At 43.9% G+C, this 16,293-nt stretch overlaps 1 protein-coding gene across 1 annotated transcript in view; it reads right to left on the minus strand.

Annotated features, from left to right (window-relative positions):
• Window positions 1-16,293, minus strand: part of LOC138567571 (zinc finger protein 271-like) — a 359,962-nt gene that overhangs the window by 176,118 nt on the left and 167,551 nt on the right. The window contains exons 3-4 of the mRNA XM_069645925.1: window positions 2,583-2,672; window positions 1,753-1,839 (exon numbers count right to left, since the gene is read on the minus strand). Coding sequence (XP_069502026.1) covers window positions 1,753-1,839; window positions 2,583-2,672 — 177 coding nt within the window. The remainder of the gene's footprint in view (window positions 1-1,752; window positions 1,840-2,582; window positions 2,673-16,293) is intronic.

Here is a 16,293-nt window from a genome sequence, read left to right on the forward strand (position 1 = left end):
CGTTTACGATATAAACGCTAAATCGCCCGAGATTCCTTGCTTCACAGCTGTTCCACGGAGCTCTGTACGGCGATCACGAACCTTACCTGCATCACGGATCTCGACCTTGGAATTTCTCATGGACCTGCTTTAGGATTGTGCCTTTGTTACTCTTCATTTGGAACTAACAGACTACCTGATTTCGGACCGGCTACTCGGACTGCTTCTGGATTACCCCTTGTCTTGGCGCTTCTGTACTTCCTTTCAGCTATCCTTAGCTTCAGTTGACTCCTCCAGGATACTTATCATTGACTTTGGTCTTCCTCACGACTAAGCTACAGGTAGGCCATTCGGAGTTTGCACTCTCGGCTGATACTCCGCATCCCACATCCAACAGGGATCGTGCTCACGTGTTCCTTTGGAACTACACCCTACGCCCTTGAGGGTTAGGAGCTACATCACTGCCCCCTTAGGTAAGCCTATTGCCAGCCTTTTTGCATTCTCGTGTTTACTGTGCTCATCTGGTGCTAATCAGCATTTTGCTTTTCAGTGGCCTTGGGGTTCCAGTGTCCCACGGATCCGAGCTTCAACCATCACCCACCTGTGGCCTCAATGATTGCATAGAGAGTGTTTTGCTTTTCTCTCTGTGTGGTACTTGTGGACGGAGGTTATTTTTAACTTCACGACATTCAAGTCTCAACACTGTGTGGCACTCACCTTGTGTTCCTGTCAGTTGGTATTTTTCATGGGTAGTACTTGTTGAGACGTGTGGGGACAGGGAGGAGAAGAGCAAGTCACATAAGCAAGCTTTCCTACAGTCCTCTCTCTCGCTTCCCCTCTGCAGCACTAATTATATCCTTTGGTATTTTTTACTAGCAGTACTTATTGTGCTTTGGAGGGGACGGGCTTATAAGGTGACATGTTTCTAGTGTTTCCTCCAAATCGGTCTGTCGCTCTTCATATGTGACAGGGGCGCCCTTAACAGGCTTTGCACAGGGCGGGCCTAATCACACGTATGGGTGCTTCCAAGGTGATGGCAAAATACAACATCTCAGGTTATACATTCTTTGAGCCTGTGGGAGACTAATCTTTGAAGGAAGAGCTGTCTAGTTCTTTGACAAGGGTGGGCATTATTGGAATGTAAAGCATTTAGCTAAGTGTGAAGCTGTTTTGAGACAAATGGAGTAGTAAAGAACAATGGAAGATCGATTTACCTTCCTCTTTTTTCCAAGTGAACCGTATTTTCTTCCATCCTGGTCCAGTATTTGGGCTTGGGCAATCATGATTTCTTCTTTTTTAGTTAATTTGCACTTCATCATCCAATCTGTACACATTTATTAAATATTGTTGAAAAATATATTGGGGAAGGGCAGGCAGTTGGAGGAACAATTGATGTTTCAGAAGAGTAGTTACAACTGATTAGGCCAATACATATTTTGTCAACTATCTGGGTAGGAGCCATTACTACCAAGAAACACCCTAGTGCATGAAACACTGTTGTCAATGCCAGTGATGACTGAGTGTCCACTCACAGCATTGCCACATTCTGTTTAAGTCTCCGATCTAGAAGCCAGCCACCATAGGGTTCATGACTTTGAGGAAGGATTGTAGGCAGGATAAGGATAGCCAAATGCTACAACATATTCAGGCACCATTCAGTGAAAGGTCTATAGCACAAGGGATATGACGGGACAACTTGTGTATCCAGTGAAACATTATTGCCTTTTCAGGTGTATTCATCCCAATGCAGTTTTTTTTTTTTGTTATACTCACATGTGATGCTGGCCACGGGAATATTGTTGGCCGTCTCCTCCTTTTCTTCAATTTGCATTCTGGCTGGAAGTGCATTGACAGGATGACCTGGACATAATAAAGAGAGGTATTGCAGTATTTTGTGTCCAGATATGGCCCTCCTGGCTCTCTTTCCATGTGAGATGCTCCCTCATTCCCTCATATCTGATTTACCCCTCTACTGCTGCTCCTTCATGCTTTCAAGTTAAAAAGAACTATTTTAGTACGAGGCTCCTTCCTCCCATCTCTCTTTAAACTTCTGTTCCTTTCACTCCCATGCCCCTTCTTTCCTTCTTTCATTTCCTCTGCACTTTGAAGTGGCCATAGTGCAGCATAACCTATATGAAGCAAGCAGGCAAGACATTATATGATGTCTGAAAACAAGAATGATTAAAAGTATTTGGGAAAAATCAAAGTTGTGGTCCCCACACTATGACTAGCTTTGACCTACCTCTGTTTAAAGACCCAGTGTTCATAGTGGCAGAGAACAATATAATTTAACCCCAACCTAGTTTCCATGGCCCAGGGCCATAATCATACTCTCCTTAAACCAAACATTCTTGTTTTTACCAGTGATGTGAATGTGGCTACCTCGCATCATTCCAACCTTGTACCAACCTACTACGTGGATTCCAGCCAACATAAATTCAATGAGTATGAAGCAGGTGCTGTAGAAAGGTTAGGTGTGGCAGTGCTGCGGAACATCATTAAACGTGTAGCTCAGAATTTAGACTCTGACCCACCTACACAATATTATTGTCTCTTAGGGCAACAGGTGAAACCTGCCCACTAAAGCCCATGATTTCTCTTACTTATGCTTCTGACTCCTGGCGGGTGGTCAACGGATGTCTCCTTTTCTTCTTCACTTTGCAACAGGATTGGAGGTTTCACGATTGGGTAACCTGTGTATAACAAAAATAGGCTTTGCAAAGGGTTGATTTCAAACAACTGTTGTAAACAAACACACTTGCGAGCTTGGATTCTTGTATTGGGTGTTTTTAAGAATGGTCCCACAATTTACAAGACAAAATTAAGTCATGATGCCAGGAACACACCAGAATTAATGTTCTCCACCTACCACATCACACAAATAATCAACAATGAATCACTGGAAAGGTATGTGACAGACCATCACCCAGCAATAGCTCACTTCATAAAATGGTCCTTTAAAGAGGGGAAATGTTCTAATAAGATGTCATCATGTTCCTGCTCAAAATGAGTTTTGAAATAGGGATTGCCTTACTGCCACAAGGGCCAGCCTCACCCACTCAATAAGGATCTGTCAAAAAAAGTTGCATTTCAACCACAGCTGGCCCTCAGCAACCATGGCTTCATCAATACTCTGCAGCCTGGCTTCAGCTACGAGCATGTTACAGTAACAGCCTTTCTTACATTATCAGACGTCTTTCGTAGCAGTTACTAGAGCTCAGTGCCGGGAACCTGCTTTATCCCATTTCAGAAATATTAGATCTTGTCCTCTTCCTCGGTCCATGTTCTTCGACTCCAACGAATCACATTGGATATGACTAGACCCCTTCCTATCTGACTTCAGTCAAGTCTATACCCCTGCACCTCCTTGAACATTACTTTGTCTCCTATGCCTAAGAGGCCAACATTTATCATTTAAAAAATATATATTTTCTGCGGTATTGATTCAAAGCACCTTGAGGAGGTTTAGGTAGCAGAGCTGTGGCATACACGTCTTAAATGTATTTAATCACAAGAGGAGTAAAATCCAGCAGCGTTTCAGACTAAAGGTGTGGAGGCAAGAGTAGCAAAATCCATCCCATCCCTCAAGTAACAGTTCAGACACATTTTTCAACCAATGAGGGATCAATCTGCCCATTGAAATGTCCTTCGTAGAAAGAATGTATTTTTAACATTGGCAACTATGATGGCGTCACCTGCTTCGCTCTGAGAACCTCCAGTCAGGTGATCAAGGGGACCGGATGTCTCCCCAAGCTAGCTCATGATGTGTCCGGCAGAGATGTGGGTAGGATCCCTTGCTCACCCTTCACTAAGTCCCTGTGCCCGGGCAGGGGAAAGTCACATGGTGCCCACTAGGGACAGGATCCCTTTAAGGTGCCCCAACCCTTTAATTGGGAAGCAAAGACTTTATGTGATCAGGGAAATCAGGCTCTCCCCAAACCCAAAGCACAGAGTTTTTGGGTCTGCTGAAGCCAATGACTTTGCATCTACAGGCCCTTTAAAGGAATCGAAGGACAGTGGTCTGGCCACGTTGGAAAGCTTGGCACCCCTCGTGGGTTTGCAGGAATGTTAGCCGCAGATGGGGGTATCTGAATTAGAAGGGAAACCTACCTGTCAACCAGCTCTACACCATGTAAAGGCCTCCACTGCCATACAATTTGGAATAGGTAGGCTCAGGGAATCCATTTAGGGGGCTGGGTTGGGGCACAAACCCAGAGAGAGGACCACCAAAGAGGAGGTACTATGCAGCCCCAAGTCTCACCTCAGAACTGGAATACATCTTCAGGGGCGGCACCCACCAGCCAGTCCCTATACCAGCAAGTTAAAGAGGAAAGGGGAATTATGAATTCCAATATGACACATGTGGTTCTTGAAGCTGTAGTCCAGCAGACATTAAAGACCTACCCAGACCGAGAGAATATGACTCCCAAGATCCCTATCCTAAACCTGTGCATCTAAGTTTCCTTAAAACAGAGAGAGGCTAGGAGGCAGGGCTAGGATGGGGCAGGCAAAACAAGGACCGCCTAAGGAAAGGGACAAGTCAATTTCAAGTTCTACAGCTAAACCGTATACCATCTTAGGGGATGGAGCTCAACAGTCAAGCTCCATCTCACCTACCACACCTGAGACTCCTTTCATTCAAATAATGCTGGAAGGAGGCGCAAAAGCCCCCAAAAAAGCCAAGGGCTTAGCCTGAGAATGGAAACTAAATTGCTATGCGGCACTGCTTATTTTATGCCTCGGGTGCCACAAAAAGATTTGAGTGTTGTGAATGCCAGAGGCAAAGGTTGTGTGGAAAGGAGAGAATCAGTGAGAAAGGTGTCACAAATGTATATACATCATGAGTCCTGTGAGACCCAAACATCATATTCCATGCATTCTCCCCTGCTGTTCCATATACTGCGAGTTTGGGCTGCTCCCAGAGTCAAGATGGAGTTCATGCAGCTTCAAGTTTTTCTGTAATTCACACAACTATTGATGTACTCCCTTTCGTACATACCCTCTACATGCAATACCTTAAAGGTACAACATACATAAGAATCCCAAAGAGGACACTGGGTTTCAGAGGGCCAGGTTTTCGACATGGCCTAAAGCAAGATGTAAGACAGGACTGTGAAGATGCTGTACACACCTTAAATTCGCCCCTGAAGCTCAACCCCAAAATACGTTTTCCTAGCATATCCACATCACAAAATGAATGAAATGCTGGTCAACTGGTGACAGAAAAATGGGCAAGGGACCCCACCAGGCCTCACCTTTCATTTTGGGAAGATCCAGAGGACCAACCATATTCTTTCACACTTGCTCAAATAATTTCCCACTACTGGCAGATTAACATGGGGTGGTCCCCTTCCCTGACCGCTAGACTTTTCAATGGCTTGACAAATTTGGCTTGTCTGTAAACAAGTGCATCACATTGACCCCCATTTAGGGCCAATATAAGCTAAAAGACAATCTTGCTTCTGCCTTTCATCCCAAGGAGTCCTGCTAGAGGGCCTAGGTCCAGTTGCAGAAAAACTGTAAATGGAAGTGGTGTCCAACTACTCTTCTCATAGCCACTGGCCCAGGCTCTTTGGCTCACCTTGGAAGAGTTTAGCTACCCAGTAAACCCAAACCACCCGGAAGGGTGCTTCATCTGGCCCTGCAGAGAAGGATACTCCAGCGGTGCATTGCAGAACTCTGCATTGTATAGTTCTAGTAGCCGGTAGCCCTAGCCAGCGTTCAAGGTCTGAGACAGGTAACCCCACGGCTATCAAAGAGTCCTCTTTCTCCGACATTCTCTGAGGATGGCATCTGAGGGCCTCTTAGGTAGACAACACAGCAGTAGGATTTGCCTGTCATCTGCATTTCAGCTGTTTTGTGTGGCTGTACACATCCTCAGTTCTAGGAGCCACATTACTAGAACGTGTCTGATTAATGGTTTGTAGTTATACCACAGCAACCACCAGATATAACTTATGAAAGTCATTTCCCAACCCACCACTAGTTCTGATACCACTACAAGTACATTTTATTGAGTAACCAACCCCTTCCAAGCTAGTCTGCGAACACGGTCACTGGGACCGTTTGTATGACTCCCTGCTTAACCTTCCTTACAGTGAACAACCCTGTGAGATAATGGTCTAACCTGACATTTCTGATCTGCAACAAAGTCAAACAGACCTTGCATTCCTTAATGTAGATACCTGAATCCCATTTATGCAGTTTTTTTTTTCACACAACAAATAGGCACAACACATCTGTTTTGAACACTAATAGCAGCCACAAAAAACCCAAGATTGGTCCAGTTGGCAAAAGCCAAAAAAACCTCAAAGTAACTTTCTTGTGGTATGGACTACATGTGAAGTCAAGGCTGTGAAGGAAGACAGAAGGATAGACCGAATAAAATGCTATCCCTGCCTAAAGTGCACACTCAACTAGTTTGCGGTGTTACAACGCCTGTCTAAATAGTGACAGAATAAGAGTCAAATTACCATCTTCTATAGTGCGTTTTCCTTCTTCCATTGCCGGTTGAATTGCTACACGGCGTTCAGGTACATGCAAACTAGAAGCATACCACATGTAGATGACATGAACTCATCATACTTACACCACAGACACACCTGTCCGTTTAAGGGAGTCTGCAAACAGTGGTCCCGCAGAACAAGCAGTTCCTATATTCTCTGATCCCTTTGCACGGGTGCGCAAATCCCCTGTAGCACTATTGAGGGGCATGGGTAAGGACAGCAAAGTCGATATGCAGTCAGCCAGTCATTACACAAGGCCTCCACTCTCATAAAGATAAGAACAGATGGGTTAAGGGAGTGCTCTCCATGGGACAGGTCAGGCAGGGACAACCAGACGAATTGCCACAAAAGAGAAAAAATAAGCCAACCTCGAGTCCAACATCAAAACAGGTAGCAAACCTCGGGGTAAGTTGGGGGGGGGGAAACAGTCATATCTGTACATAAGCTGCTTAAAGTAACACAATTGAGTCACTTTTTACCAGAGAGAGGCTGGAAAGCAGGGCCAGTGTGTGGTCGGCAGAGAGAGGGCTGCCCAAGAGGAGGGATGAGTCAATCCCAAGTCCCACATCAGGGCTAAAAGCTATTCCCAGCAGCGTAATCCAAGAGCCAATTCCACTTCCAGTTAACTCACAAGTCCCCTTCCACCAGAGAGAGGCTATAGAGCAGGGACACAGACATATAAAAGCCTACAATCTCGGTCTGGAGGAGTGGGAGTTTAGAGAATAAACTGGAAAGAGTCATTTGGACCAGACTGACAAGCACAGGGAGGACATGGAGGCGGTTCAAGGCAGAAAGCAAATTGTAAGAGAGAAGGAGGTGCAGGACCAGGTGGGGAGAAGACAGAGGTTGAAGAGTGTAAGTAGAAGGTTGAGAAATATCTGGAGATATCTGAAGACGTAGGGAGAAGAATAGGCAATATCAGGAGGTAGTTGAAGAGTCTAAAGAGGCAGCTGGAAAATACCAGGAGGTTGAAGAAACATTTAAGGAGTAGGTAGGTGATAGTAAGTAATAGGTTGGTGTCAATTGAGAGCTGGTTGAAGAGAGAAATATTGTGACAGTGATGAAGAAGTTGGCAACAGCAACAAGGAAGTTGGCAAAAAGCTGGATACGTTTATAGTAAGGAAAAGGATGGAGAGTATACGGAGGAGGTGGTTTAGGACTATCAGTAGGTTGTTGGAGAAGAGTTTCAGGAAATGGATGGTGCCATTTTGCATGCGTTTGATGGAGAGAGTAAGAAGGTGAGTAAATAGTATCAGCAGGTTGGTAGAGGAAATCCGGAGGTGGGAGCATGTGAGAAGGAGTAGGTGGATAAACAACAGGAGATTACAGATTATCAGAAGAGGTTAGGTATGAGACGGAGGAGTTTCAGACATTGGCAAAGAGAGGTTGTAAAAAGCCAGAAGACGAGAAAGGGAGTGAGAAAGGGAGAGCGTGTGGTTAAAGATAAGGAGCAGGCAGGAGATTAACCAGAAGGACCTGGGGGAAATAAGCAGGAGACTAGAGAACAGCAGGTAGTGTTTCAAGAGAATAAATAATACTGAAAAATATCAAGAGGGGGAGAAGGAACCTTGAAACCTGATAGACAGCCAGACCACGAAGATTCCAGCTGGCATGTTTAGCCCTAGGCAGGTGTTGAGAGGAGGGAGGAAGTACACAAATGCATCAGAGAGGCTATGTGAGGATCAGAGATGCAAGGGAGAGGACCGATAGGAACATTTCAAGATGAAGGGTCTAATAAGGTCCAGCAAAGCCATGCTCTAGGAAACAGTACCGTCAGATAGCACAGAGAGCTGGCCGCTCATTCTGACATCTGTGCGCAGCCTGCTGATGCAGGTTGGAATCCCGGCAGGGCCAACTCAGCCTTTCATCATTCTGAGGTCAATAAATTGAGTACCACGCTGTGGGATAATGATATCAACTGTTTTTTCAGCGCTTAGATACCTGTGGGTTTGTAGCGCTATATACAAATTTGAAAAATAAATGTGTACAAAACGTTCTCTGCGACTGTGCCTACGCAAGGGAATCAGTTTACCCAGGAAGCAGAGATACATGAGGGAGAGTGATGCTCTCTTGGAGCAGAAACTCTGGCTCTACCTCTCTCTCTCTTTGAGGATGCCCTCCAAACCCTGCAGGCCGTGGGCAGCTTGGCCTGGCAAAAGTATAAAGAAGGATGCAAAAAATATGTAAAACAGAGACTGCAACAGAAATCGAGAGGATTCAAAAGCCCCTGAAAACCTACACCAGAGGACTAAGAAGAAGCCTGGGCTTATCAAGAACTATGAATGATTTTTTGAAAAATTTACTTCCTCTAGAAACCCCTTTATTTTTTTTTACGTTTCTCAAAGAACTCCTCAGATCCTGGAGAGTATCAATCCTGACTAGTTTTTTGGTAAATATCTGTCTTATTTGTTATTTTAGCCATCCTATGTAATTCAACTCTAAATGAAATGTGTGTATTAAAATAAGTTTAGTTTGGCTGGTCTGTTGATGCCATCACCTAATGTAACATTTATTTAAAGACGTGGCTTCTAGCCAGAAGTATCCCAGCCTGGGCAGTTCCCAAAAATATAAATCAGAAATCCCTCGCCAACAACTGTCAGATTTGTTTGGGGAGATTTTATAAAGCCTTTCGAGGGGTAGTATTATCAATATAGCAAGTTATACCCTATCTAACCCAGATATCGCTCGAAGTATTGTCCCTTACCTGTGCCCCCAACACTTTTTCCAATGACTCAGCGCTCACTGGGTCTCTATGAGGAGGCAACATAAACTCAAGAAAATATCTCTAGTAGATTCTGCTATCTACATTAGTTTCTTAAAATCAGCTACTTCCCTTGAGGCAGGTGGTATCAGGGTATCTTAGGCACTGTGATTTTACACCCCAAAATCCATTTGACACCATTAGAATGATTTAATTTGTCCCCTCTTGTAGAGGTCACCCACCTCAGTACAGCCCCCTTGCTTCCAAATATCAAACTCTTTGTGGGTCATTAGGAGTTTCCCAGTATCGCGCTGTTATGTCCAGCGGGATACCGGGAAACGGACCTACCATTACCTGTGCCTGAAATCCTGGTACGTCAACGGCAGTCATTCCCCCGTGGTAGAAATTGCAGGTATTTTGGCACCAGTAATACAGGTGCCAGAAATACCAGGCTGTGTGGCCTTGTTTACCTCCAGATCTTGGCTGAAGGTAAATCAGGTAACCCCCACCGGAAAACTTGTAGTTTGGCGTGTAGGAAAAGTGGAGGTCACAGAATTACTGGCACTTTTACCACCACTTTTCCTGAACCACCAAACTTATATGCATGGAGAGATAATTGGCATTTCCACAAATAGGTGTATGTGTGAAGATGGATATGTGACAAAGCCAGTCTTCAGCACAATGGTGCCCCAAGCACACAGTATAATCTGCATGATTGGGTTGCAGTGAAGCCTTGTTTTTCTAGGGTACTGGCAAAATATAAATTCAGCATTTCTCTGGACCATCTCCGATTTTGTGTATTAATTTGGGGTAGTTAACCTTAAACAAACTGGGTGGGGGCCAAGTATTACACTTTCTTCTGGTGACAGAGAAGCCGAGTCAGAGTCTCAATTAAGGGGATTTCAATTTAGGATTTCTGATTTGCTTTTATTTCATTTGAACCTGGAGACTGTAATGAATATGATGGCTTTATTACAACCTTTTCTGGGGTGGCTTCCCCCCATGTGGCCTGGGGACGGCAGTCACTACCTGGTCCTGGCCCTGCGGGTGGATCTCATGGGGCGAGACAACCACCGGGAGAGAGTGGGAGTGTCCACGGATAAGACATGGTATCCCCCTTTTCCTTTACCAGATGTATCTTCCAGGCTCAACATCCTAATGGACTATTGTGGTTCATTCCCTGCTTCCCCAGATGACAGTTCTGAATTTATCTCAATCAAATCTCCAGAACAATTCTCAAACACTGATTAATCTTCAGGGCATGTTAAAACCATTTCTCTAATGTCATCGTACAAACTAGTAAAAGGAAACCACTATTCCCAGAAACACCTCAACACAGCGACGAAGAAGAGGAATGAAAGAATGCACAGCATAGGAAGCTTGACGACAGGCAATGCTCTGGTTGTGTGAGCATACACCTGTGCCCGGGACGTTTAAAAGAAGATCAGAAGAAGAAATGGCAGACTGCTGGTGGGAGCGGGCTGCAGCTCTTCGAGTGGCTGAGAACCGAAAAAAGTACGTTGGAGCCACCCGGCTCATACAGTGAGCAGTAGAGGACAATGCAAAGAAGATTTCATGTGGGAACGTCAGAAGCGAGAACAGTGCTCCTGGGCGTTCACTGGTGGAAAAACGCAAAGAGAAGATTACTGGAAGGCCGCGAGGAGAGGAAAAGCACAGCCAGAGCCGCGGCAGAAGTGGAAACTGAAAGCCGAGCAGCACAAAGGAGAGAGAATCCAACAACTGTGATCCGCAAACTGCAGACAGAACAAGAGACACCACGAAGAGCCAGTGAGTCCACGCTGGGATGAAGGGAGCACCGGGGCATATAGACAAACACGCTGTATGTTAAACATTGAACAATCCAAGTCAGATGAAGAGAGGGAATTGTTTCTTAATAGTGAAAGCAAGAAGTCAAAAGCGCATTTGCCTCAAAAGGAAATCTTTAATGGACAATATAGTAAACTATCAAAGGTAGAGTTACAGAGACAGACAAGTACACGAAGTCCTGTCAGGAGAGTATTCCAGGCAATAGCAAGTGTGTGAATACAAGAAGCTCTGGCAGGAGGGTATACCTGGCAATTGCAAGTGTGTGAAAACAAGAAGTCCTGGCAGTAAAGTATACTATGCAATCACAATTGTGTGAATATAGGGAAACAGAGAAACCCTGGCAAGAGAGTATAGCAGGTATCCTGACAAACTAAACGCCATAGATACAAATATATGTGACTTTCTTGTTGAACAAGAAGAAAAGCAAAAACTATTATTGTCAAGAAACTGTGAAGAATCCAGGGGAATGGAGACACCCTCTGGATTAAGGAGCAATATCCTTGAGAAACGTGATGTTAGAACTATTAATATCTTTTTGAACAATTTTTGAAACACTGAAGGCCAAAGACTTTATCCTTTACACCGTAAAATGTATTTCCTTAGAATGTGAGGGTCAGAGTAGTACATTGGACACAGGGTGGTTTTGTTTGGGACAATCTGACATTGACAGACCCTTAGTTTTGAGGTTAGGTAGGGAAATCCCTCTGCTACAGTGACAGCAATGCTTTTTCACAACCCCTTTTCTTCTATCAATAAATGTCAGTAGCCAAAACCATGTCTAAATTATGTCTGTGTGTCCTTCCTTACCCTTCAAAAGAGAGTTGTGTGAGTGAAGAGGCTGGATCCATCAGAGTGAAACAGTATCATCATCCATCAAGCTGAGTTTGAGTTTAGCCTTGGCCAACATAATGCCTTTATTTTGTAATTTCCCCAAATGTGGCTGTCCAGTTATTCTACTTCTGGAGCAAAAAAGACAAGTAATATTGGTTAGTCCAGCCTCATTCCTATAACTTGTAATTACCATGCTACTGCTTTTACTTGATTAACAAATGTTTGACTTAGAACTGATTTAGATCTGCTTCCTTTAATGAGCAGTGAAGATTCCTCCATGTGTGATGTTGGTCCGTTCTGAGTTGTCTCAGTAAATGTTTTACATCTTAACTGTAGAACTGCAACAAAACCTTTGCAGCAGAAGAAATTAAACCAATCGTTTGGTGTTTCAGGCCACTGGGCATTGTGTGCCTTTGGTTTAATGCATACAGCTTTATTTCTTTATTGTTTATTTGTAATGCGCACTATACCGCAAAAATTGGGTTTCGAGGTGCATCAGGGCAAGGATGGGGGATAGGGAAGAGGAAAAAGGTACAAAATGCAAACAAAACGTTCTTAAAAGGTCCTGAAACATTCGGAACATGCAAGCGTTGAATCATGAGAGCAGGGGAGGGGAGGGGAAGGCGAGGTGAAGGAGGGGGGTGGAGACAAACGAAAACATTCTGACTAGGTCGTGACATGCTTTGGAATGTGTAAGTGCCGAACAAGAAAGAGGGGGAGAAAGTGGGAAGAGAAATGTGTTTCTCCCTGCTAGAGCATTTGCAAGATCCAGGACATTATCTAGTGCGAAACGTCTTGTGTGTAAAACATGGAGTGCAAAAGGGGCAAGATGAGCTGTGTCAGTGGGGAAGGAGATGAGGTAAGTAGTGAGTGAGAATGAATGAGTCGGTGAGGGGGATGTGCAGAATGTGGAGAGGAGGGAGATAGAGGCAGTGGAGCGAAGGGGGAATTAGAGTGGCAGGAGTTCCAGCAGTGTCCCCACAGATAAGGTTTGTAGTGAGGAGGAGTGGAAGAGAGTGAAGGAAAAGGCAGTGTTTCTGGTTGTGTCCCCGGGGAATTAGGCAGGGGCATAGTGGGAAAATTAAACGATTTGTCAAATCATGTTGGGCAACAGACCTCTGCAAAAGGGGGTGCGCAATGGATTGATTTTGCAATAAGAACGTAGGACCGACCCAGTCGAAAAATCCTTGTGCAGGGGACTGGAATTGTAATCTCCTTACCCTGAATTCTTCTGCTATCCAGAAAGGCGCGTCCGGGCACAAACATCTGACATGGTAACGCCAACGTGGTACAAATAAAGGCCTGCAAACAGAACAGCATCCCCAGACACACTAGTGTGGTCAAGACAAGACATAACAGCATGCCAGCAGTTAAAGCTCCTCTCCTTCCAAAGCAATAATATTCAAAGAGATATAGGGTTAACAGAGGTCACAAAGCCATCCTGGTTGACAATTGTCCCAGTTGTAGTCTTTTGATCAAAGCTTCTGGCTTGCAGCATAGTCCTGCATGCGCTTGACTTTTAAGCACAATTAGCCTTCTTGATGATAGTTTTAATGTTCATTTTAAGATGGGAATTTGTTCCTCGTTCATTAACCAATTAATGTATTCCTTGTGGAAAACTGGGAAAAGGAGGGGTAGGTCTCAAACCAGTTGTGCAAGATATATCCTAATACCAGTGAAGAATTGCTTGTGTGGATCATGCGCAGCTGTTCAAAAATATTGTGCAATATTGGTTCTTAATTGCGAAAAGAAATTTCTTAATATGAATTATAGACTTTGAGAATGTAATACTGGTAAGTAGTCAGTTTAATACTGTTTATGTAATTAAAACAAAGTTCTGGATTAGCTGACACAAGTTTTGACCCGTGTAGTCTTTTTCAAGACAGTTATATGTTCAATAAACTATTTTTAGAAATGTGTGTGTCGTTCTTATAGCATCCTGGTACCCGGAATGGGTGGGTTTGCTAATAAGAGAGCTTGGAAGACATTTCTAGTCCTTGGTTTCTTCTGATAATCACAGCAAACAGAGATCTTAGTATTCAGCAAGCTTCGTAGCCGTATATGGTCTTGAGGTTACTTTTATTTGCTAGTGCTATTTAATGTTTGATAGTAATCTATCCACGCCGGGTTCAGCGATCTTGGTGTGCACCACGTGCAGGATAGCTTAGTACCCATGGCAACTCCTTTCAAAGGTAAAGCTTTAGATGCAGCTTTGGCTGAGACGGGACTCTGTGAAAAAGAAACAAGCATTGGCAAAGCCAATATTTAGGACTTTTGCAGTTGTTTATTGCAATTAACATTTAAATCATGAATTTATGTTGGACAAAGCTCAAACAACCTTCAAGCTGAAGGGTCACCCATCATGTGACTATTGATGAGCTGTGGCTGATTAAAATACTTCTGACATTTTATATTGACAGCTGGGGCCTGATGACTGAAGCTTACGAATCCTGATAGAGAGGACAAAACATACTTGAGAAACAGAGATCGAGAGAGAAAGAGAGAGAAAGGGACATGGATGGAAAAAGACAAAAGAACAAGACAGATGAAGCTATATAGCAGGGGTAATATAGAGGGTGGTTGTGACTGATTGTCAGAGAGTTTGTGCCTGAGCCTGACTACAGCAAAGGTCTAAGGCTAGCTCCAAACAGAAGGACTATAGAGAAGGACTATGATGAAGGAGAAGGATTATGGGATCTATGAAAATTTAACTATTTCTTTTTTTTGGTGAATGGCAGGTTTGACAAATTCTGGCCGATTGCACGGCTTTTATTCTACCACAAATAGGGGGAGACCATCCACACATACCACTTGAAACACTTGTGTATAGGCGGGTTATAAATGCCATATCAAATCATATAATTTCCTTCCCCCACACCCTCTTCTATATACCTTACCTCAACTTAACATCTACATGATTGTGGTAAAGAAAAATGCAAAATATGCAGAAAAGGAATGTTGTGAAATTGAGATTCAGCAAAAGTGGGTAATACCTGAATATGATTATGGACTAGTGTGAAGGATAAGGACCGGGATGAAATATAAAGACTGTGACGATAGTGGAAAAGGATAATGGAAGACTAAGACAACAGCAAGCTAGCAAAAAGATTATGAAGAAGGACTATGGTGAAAGACTATAATGAAGAACTAGGACTAGAATGAAATAAAAGATAGAATGAAGAACAAAGGACTAGATCGAAGGAGAAGGCATAGGATGAAGGAAGAGGGTTGGGACGAAGTACCATGGTGAAGAAGGACAAAAACCTTCTAGGACTAAAGACTACAATGAAGAACTATGATAAAGGACAAAGGAGTAGGATGAAAGTTGAAGGAGAAAAACGGGGATGAAGAGGGAGGTCTAGGATGAATTAGATAGACTAGGAAGATGGAGAACTAGAAAGGCTAGGCTGAAGGAGAACTAGGACTAAGGGTAAAGGACAATGTAATAGAATGAAATGCTTGCATGTTTCCCTATGTTATATTTACACACTTCATCCTGGCTTTCTAGAATGCTGCAAAGGGGATCATGAATTCACAACAAATAACCTCATGTGTAGGCAGAAGCACTGTATTTCCCGTAAGAGTTGTAATCTTCGTGTCTGATGTGTTTAGCTTTTAAGGTTGTGAATGGGGCAAACAACGATGCCTGCTAACAGCGGAGAAACAAGCCTGTAAGCTATACATTGTGCAGCAGGAGTGAAATAGTGCTCAGCATCCTGAATTCTGCAAAATATGTTTTTTTTGTTTGATGTACAAAATGTTATTGAAACCGTGAAGGCATCATGAACGAGACACAGACAATACACTGAAAGTTTGGGCTATACGCTTATATTAAAATAATGAAGGCTGGAAAAAGGCCTATCTTGCCTTAAGCTAAGGTGGGATTTCCCAACCTATATAAAAATAAGGATAGCCTGTGTCAGGAAGTCCAAAGTAAATGTCGGTCTGTGTCCAAAACCTATACTTGCCCTCACAGCCATTTGTATATAATGTGTAGGGATGTCAGCCTCAAAATGATGTGTTTAACCTGAAGGTTGTGAGCTTCGTCTAGCTCTTGGTCAAAAGGTTTCCCTTCCCAAGGTTCACATAGTTCTCTGTTCAAACATGGGTTCTCTTACCCAAGCGTTCAAGTCTTTCAACAGTTTCAACACAACGCAATTCCGTGGAATACTTCCCAGCTCTTCTGTCTTAGTTATCTTCCACCAATGTCATTGGGCCTCATTAGGACCCTGGCGGAGAGGGTGTTACGCCAGCGTAGTGCATGGCGTACCTCTCCGCCATACTACGAGTTCCCGTAGCGCCATGGCGGCCTTTTCCGCCTGGTTTTACCAGGCGGAGAAAACCATGGCGCTACGGGACCTCGTTGTTAATTACGCCACCGTATTTTACGGTGGCGTAATTAACTCCTTCCCCACTCCCATTATACCCTATGGGGCAAAAATGGGAATG

This window comes from Ambystoma mexicanum, chromosome 2p (assembly GCF_040938575.1).
Source record: "Ambystoma mexicanum isolate Mex_15411 chromosome 2p, UKY_AmexF1_1, whole genome shotgun sequence".
Taxonomy (NCBI): domain Eukaryota; kingdom Metazoa; phylum Chordata; class Amphibia; order Caudata; family Ambystomatidae; genus Ambystoma; species Ambystoma mexicanum.